This window comes from Clytia hemisphaerica, unplaced genomic scaffold (genome assembly GCF_902728285.1).
Source record: "Clytia hemisphaerica strain Z4C2 unplaced genomic scaffold, Clytia hemisphaerica genome assembly, whole genome shotgun sequence".
Taxonomy (NCBI): domain Eukaryota; kingdom Metazoa; phylum Cnidaria; class Hydrozoa; order Leptothecata; family Clytiidae; genus Clytia; species Clytia hemisphaerica.
The window spans coordinates 339,929-347,382 of record NW_027103890.1 but is presented as its reverse complement, the minus strand read 5'-3'; the positions used below and the strand labels follow the sequence as shown (position 1 = coordinate 347,382).

Below are 7,454 nucleotides of genomic sequence, written 5' to 3'. Positions count from 1 at the left end.
TAATAACAAGATGTTGGAACTTATTAGAAACTATGAAAATTTATCAAAAAATAGTGTGGTAAATATTATGTACAAATTATAAAATAGCTATAGTATAGTATATGTGATATGATTATTAAACAAAGATAAAATGTTGTTGCTACTGTTGAAAAGAGCATAAAATGTTACTGGCCTTTCCTAAGATATAAGATTCAAAAATCGTATATTCCAAAAAAATACGAAGGCAAAAAAGCTTTGGGAATGAAGGGGTTAAGGAAGGATGCAAAGTTTCTGTAAATTAAGATGCAATACAAAAATATATCCTTTTCAAAGCCTAAATATGAAAACTGATTTTTACTAAAAAAAAAATGAAAAACATCTTCTTCCCAGTATATTAAGTTCTTTAATGCAGGATATTTTTTGATATCACTTACATCTAAATGTAAAAATATATCACCCTGGGGACGAGGTTGCAAGCAGAGATAAACCTTGACCAAAAAAAACATCCAAGTTTGACCGTTGTATAATTATAACAATAATTTATATCATGAAAGAAAAACTTTTACTACAAAATATATATAAAAACCACTCTATGATAAATGGGATATAGTTGTATAGGATACGGTAGAAAATTCAAATTATCGAAACAAAATATTATACGTCAATTTTCATTATCCTCTTTCCATTCTTTTAGTATTTTTCAAACATTTTGGCATTCGGAGCTTATACTGTCCCAGGCTGATAAATCGAATTGTCTTTTTGAACAATAACTTTATAATTCAGTTACTCGGAGGTCATTTCCATTCCTTTGCAAAACTCTCCATGAAACTTCAACTGTATATATAAATAACTCTGTTTTGTTTATCGTTCAATTCCAAAATAAGTGTCGTTATCCATAAGGAAACACCTCTGTCTCATATCCACAATCAGAGATATCCAAAAAGGAGATATTAACCAATTCACAAAGACGATTGATTTGCACAACCCAGTGTATTTATCAATTTTTCAAGGCTTACTGGTGGTGCCAGGTAGAATTCTCTGACGCCATGGCGAGGTTGAGATTCACCATCAGATGTCCATACCCAGTTGAGAGCAACAGAACCACCAACAGCAACGCTGGTATCAATCAATCGTTGACAGTAACCACTTTCAAAGTTTCATCACCACTCAACACCTGTTCATCAGCGCTGGACTCATCTGGTGATGTAGGGTTTGATGCAGTCGATATACGTCTTGGTTTGTGGAAATCGGGCGCCAAAAAACCTGAATACAGAACATCTCCTTCTCCTTCGTCCTCGTCATTTTCTTCAGGTAAGCTTAGGTTCTTCTGCGTCGCAATCACCAGGCGAATCTCTTTAATCTCCTGCCGAAATTCCTGTAAACTTTCTTGAATATGTTTCAAATAAGATAAAGTCTCCGTATGGCAAAGCGCGTTCTTCTCCATGATGTCTTGAACATTGACGAACGGATATCGAACATTTTTGAAATGCTTGATGGAGTTGAATAATTTGACTTTCAAAACAAAACGAATTGCTTCTTTATATTGCTTATTCAAGAGGCTGGATAAAGCCATTTCAGGTTGACTGCTCTTTTTACGGGACATGTGACTGATTTTGCGTATACGGTTGTTAAGGGAAGTTCGTCTATGATGCGCGAGATCGTTGTTGTTCTTGATACTTTCCAGTGTGGAGCCGACAGATCCATTAATAGGTCGACCCTGGCGTTTCTTAGATCGTTTGAAGAAGCTCTTGACTTTATCCTTAGTGGTTTCCGTTTCGATCTCATCAAAGTGAAAGCCAGCAAAGACATCTGTTTTGAAGATATTCTGAACGCCTGGCAAATGTTCATAATACTCAGGTCGATTCGTGCGACCCAAGATCTGTGGGAAAAAGTAATGCCACGTTGCTTGGAGCTGATACTTCTTTGGCATGACGGAGTAATTTCTCCAAAAAGTTTGGAGGACAACGGCAGCTGGGTTACGAACCTTGATGTAACGTTTTTGCTTCTTTTGTTTAGCGACTTGTAGAGCAAAGCCTGAGCCAAGAATACCGGCCGGTAAAGCGAAGAAAGCACAACCTACCAACGCAAAAACACCTGTAATAATCTTTCCGGCCCACGTTTCCGGGCTAATATCGCCGTAACCTACGGACGTAACAGTAATCATAGCCCAATATAAACCATTAGCCATATTGTCAATCGTACTAGCCTCTGCGCCCACTTTCTCGATGATATAGATCAAATAAGTTCCACCAAACAAGATGATAAAGCCAACAAAGTAACACGTGACTAGTTCCTTTCTATGCTTGTACACAACTTTGCCCATGGTTCGAATATCACCACGCTGGCGATCGAGTCTCAGGATGCGGAAGATTTGGAGGAATCTGGTGATTCGCAGAATGGTGAAATAAGCTGTTTTGACACTGAGGATAGCTGTGGTGAGAGTGGAGATTATAACAAATGCATCGATCATCATATAGAGAGATTTCATGAAACGTAGCTTTCCCAGAATGCCTTTGTATTTGCCAAGGAAGCTACACGACCACACTCGCAGTAAATATTCAACAGTGAACCAGGAGAGTAAAGAGATTTCGTAATAAAATATCAAGTCTATTAAAGTATCATTGTTTTCATATGTTTGAATAGTGGATAGAATACTCGTGATTATACTTCCAACGATAAGTATCAAGTTTACTAAATGGTAAATGATGGCCACTTTGTTTTCAGGCCGTTCTAAGAAATAATAAACTTTTTTGCGCCATGATTCATATTTTCGTTGCCGTGAAGTTGGCTCGACTTCTTCGCTCGATTTATCGACAAGTTTGTTATCAAGACCATAGACAGCAGCTGAAGGTCTTCGTTTTCCTGGTAACGGCGTTGAGAGTGGAGTTAGTTCCATTATTCTCTCACTTGATTTCCTTCCCTTCTATGAACTATTTTTCACATATCTTTATAATTTGCTATAAAATAAATTGTAAAATGTTCATATATCGTCAAAGCTTTCTGTAATTGACTATAAGACATATGGACCGAAGGTATTTTGAATATTTTTGTAATTCGTAATTCTTGTAGATCAAACTAGAGAGAGAGATAAATGCAAATCCTGTGTCACTACGAAAATTTCCAGGATAGAAGACCATAAGAAAAGAAGATACTTTGCAAATTAGCGCCTCGAAAATTCAGAGTATATATTGCTAACTGAAAATTTCATCTACAGCAAAATATATATCCACCTCAACGCGGATTTCTTATTTATTGTAATATAATGGAAAGCAAAAAAAGATCGTCGCATTTTACGAAATATTTTGTAAAAATTTACCAACTTTTTAACCTCAAATAAAAAGAATTCGCTAAACGCAAAAATGATGAAAAGTAAGATTCTTATCATACGGTTAGCAAAGCATAAAAGTTTATACGAAACATGTAAAATAGATGGGACCATCCAAAAGAACTTTTTTACGCACACAACACTTCAACACACTACGCTCATGTTTTTAAGATTCATGTCAAACTTTGACTCAAAGAATATTCCAAATATTTCAACAAAAAAAAAACCTTCAAATTTGAGAAAAAATAATTTTGACATTTTAATAGTTTTCGCATATATAACTGCATACACGCGACCTAAAATACCAAGAAACAGATTATGCGTACAAATTGAAATCGAAGTTCGAGCTCTATTTTTGACATCCCAACTCAAGAAAGTCTTGAATACTGATCATAGCATCGAATGACCCAAACGCGCTCATGAGCTCAATTTCGGCTATTTGCAATAAAAAAGTAACTTATGCACACTAACTTGTATTTGCAAAATTTTTTCTTTCTTAAACTTGATGTTCTAAGCCTCTATAAGAGCCACTGATCAGATCTTAAATTTATTTCACACTAAATGTCCTAACGAAAGACCCCTCAAGTTTATAAAGTTTATAAGAACAGTTTTATAAGAACTGAAAAGCTACTCAAAGTTAAGAGCAATTGCCTAGAAAGATGACTAAGTGACAAAGGACCAGAAAGCATTAGCCTTCGAATATGCTACAGGAGAAAGCATGAATACGACAACCGTTAAAAAGAGCATTATAAGAATTCGTGAAACTTGACTCAAAATTCACCATTCTTATAAAAAAAACATGTTTCGGAGGCGGTGTTTAATATTTGAGCAGCCCTTTTACATGTGACTTAGCTTATAGAGCGTACCGAACGTGCTTAGCCACATATTTAAGTCACTTGTTTTAAACCAGAAGAAATATAAAAATTAAAACTTTCAATGATTAACCCATTCAGTCCCAAAAAAGAAAATTGGAAATTCTGAATTTTATTTTTCAAAAAGTGAAAAGACTGAAAGGGTCAAGCGATGAAATTAAAGTTTTCAATAACCTTATTGAACTACGAATCTTGGTAAAAGCATTGGGATTTTTGAATTTATTGAAAAGGCTATGTGAGGGAACGTTCCCTCACGTAGCCATCATTGGAAGACTATGAACAGTATGAAATTCTGAAAGAAATATCCTTTTTGTTTTTTGCTCCTTTCCTGGCAAGACCCCGCTTTGGAATTTTTGAATAAAAATCTGTGGTACTTGAAGGGTTTTCTAAACGATCAAAAAATTGAACAACACAAAAACAACATCTAAAAATTAATTTCTTCACTAATCGCATTTAAAACATTAAAATTTGAACTTTAAAAAGTTACTTTTGCGGATAACAAGAGGTTTGAACTTAAAACCCAATGGTTTGATGGACTGACAATTACACCCACGGAACAATTGTTTGAGAACGCTATGGACGCGTTATGTACGTCTTTTGAATCTGCTGACCTGAGAGTGACCTTTATGCTACATAGAGGTGGCGTGAGGCGGTCTCTTCTCATCTTCGATCATCCCGGAAACACAAATGACTTCGTTAAGACCCTCTTTTCATTACGTAATTAGTAACGTGTAAGCAGCACGTAACAAAGCTATAGCTCTCTCACTTGTAGCAGATTACAGAGACTAATTCGGTGTTAGAAATGGGCAAGCAACTCAACTTTCAGCAACAATAAATTTTACCAAAAGAATTGAGAGGTCGAGAACAAGGTTTTTCTTCACTCTCAGGATAGCGCACCAGTCTGTTTCTGGCTATTCACGATAATTATGACGTAATTTTTTTATACGGAAGCACCCCTAACCCAAATAGCCAAATATCTTGACACTAAAATTTTACCGTCAGTATTAAAAAGAACTACCTTATCGGCCCTTTTTACGTCGGCCCTTATTACGCCAAGAGCCAAAAAATAACGTCAATAAGGGCCGGCGTAAAAAGGGCTGATAAGGTAGACTGAAACCCACTTCAAAGATTTCCATTAATTGTATCAAAATCTCTATTGAGAAAGCCCCACTAGCCCAAGATCTCAAATCACCGCACCTATGCATCATTCCATTTCATTTTTAACAAAATAAAGCTTGTCAACTTACTAAGATATGTTGATGAATGTATACATGAAAAGATTAGGGAATCTAGAGTGTGTTAAGACAATAAAATATTGAATTATGAAAGTACTAACCTTATTTAAAATTACAGTGCATGTGTTTTATTCATCATCTTGGACTTATTCTGATTAATTGACGTCATAAACGTTTCACTTTTGGTACGTGATGGAAGATGGTCGTGTTGACGATGCTTCGGAAATTCATTTCACTGTTTCCGATAGCTGACAATCTCACTAAAAATTAAACTAGTCATAGCTTTCACTAAATGCCCCCACATAAAGATCATGTCATGCACTTATAAAGCTTTAATGCTTTAAAGATTAAACATTAAAAAATTTTTAAATTTAAAATTTAAAATTTTAAAAATAATCAGGAATAATTGATTGATTTAATTATTGATTGATTGATTGATTGATTGATTGATTGATTGATTGATTTATTGATTGAGGCGTTTGCTTGAAAAAAAAATATATTCCATTATAAAAAAATACATATGTACTTGAAGAATTCATACAGCTTGATAACTTAATAAAATTTAAGGAAAAGCTGGAAAAGCCTCTCAAAAATATATTTAAAAAGTTATGGTATCATTATCTTACTGATTTTCACATCTCCTGCTTGTTTGTTTTTTCTCCTAGTTTCTTTCTTATAATGATATATGTCATGATTATTATTCACTAAATAGACCTTTTCTAATAATGTAGCAGACATCTTAGATTGTAGGCAAAATATATGGACATACGCAGTGAATAAATCCACAAGGTAACCAATCAGAAATAGCTTGTTTTTTTTTTCATTGGCTGCTATATTTCAACATTTCTCTATTGCTACTTTGCCTAATAAACAATAGTCAAAACTACTGTACAAACAAAAAATCGGTACAATCACTGCCATAGTATTTGGCACAAAAAGGGGAATCCCAAAACTTTAAATCGCAAGTGATTTTTAAGTACCTTAAAGTACGAATAAAAACTAGAGTTTTGACATTAGACTTAAGATCTCAGGATCTAAAAGCTCAACAATGTTCAAATAAGGCTGAGAATATAGCCTGGAAGCCATTTAACTCCACCCAGATCGAAAAATCCGATGGAACAAAGTGGAAGTACTGAAATTGCAATTCTCGTCCGAGTTTGAATTCTAAAGAACGTGAAAATACCCAAAATTGTCAATATATTTCGGCGCTGATTGTAGTTGTCCCGTAGCTTTCTATCTCTTTCTGAAATATCCAAAATTCAGAGCTGGAATGAAAGATTTCTCATAATCCATACTTTGATCTCTTAATTCACACGAAGGTAAGAGAGAATTGTACCTATTTTGGATCGAGGGTATGGTTTGTAAAAAGGTTTGCGATCCTTGGCTTTTTTCCCAAAAACGCACACCGCCCTCGGGCGCAAATGATTTGACGCTCAGATACTTTCAAAAACGTCAAACTCCCATTGATACAACTCTCTCCATCCACTGACTCAGGAGACTTGTCTACTTGTTTTAACTTTTTTTAGAAGATGTACGAGAATTGCTGAGCACTGTCGTATGCTGAACACTGATATCTCAAAGTCGGTAAGCTTCGAAGAAACTCTAACAACAACAACAGAACACCGCCTAACTGGACATGCGAGGATGAAGACCTAAACGCCAACGTGGCCTCGATATAAACGTGTTTTTTATAAGGATAGTCTTTTTCATTTCGTGTTAAGGCCGGTCTCCACTTGCGCGCGCTTCGGTCGCACTTTTTTCGAGCAAAGCTTCCAAGCTATTGGTCAAAAGAAAAATAAAGCAACTCCATTGGTGCGATATGACGTAACGGTTGAAAAAAGTTGAAATTTTTATTTTAAGCGCGCGCTAATTTTTATGACGTAATCTTTTTTCCAAGCAAAAATGATTAAAGCCAAAAGGTGCGATGGCAGCGCGCGCAAGTGGAGACCGGCCTTTAGTTCTGTCTGGAGGCCACTTTAGGCTTCTTGATAGAACGGATAACACCAGGGGACGGCACTACCTTTGCCGACCAACGGGGGTCAG

At 35.5% G+C, this 7,454-nt stretch overlaps 1 protein-coding gene across 1 annotated transcript; it reads right to left on the bottom strand.

The window, feature by feature from the left end:
• LOC136808572 (potassium voltage-gated channel subfamily KQT member 4-like) lies at nucleotides 1–2,957 on the bottom strand. Its single transcript, XM_067065101.1, has one exon. The coding sequence runs from the start codon at nucleotides 2,873–2,875 to the stop codon at nucleotides 1,106–1,108; it is 1,770 nt and encodes a 589-aa protein (XP_066921202.1). The 5' UTR covers nucleotides 2,876–2,957; the 3' UTR covers nucleotides 1–1,105.
• Nucleotides 2,958–7,454: the final 4,497 nt, after the last annotated feature.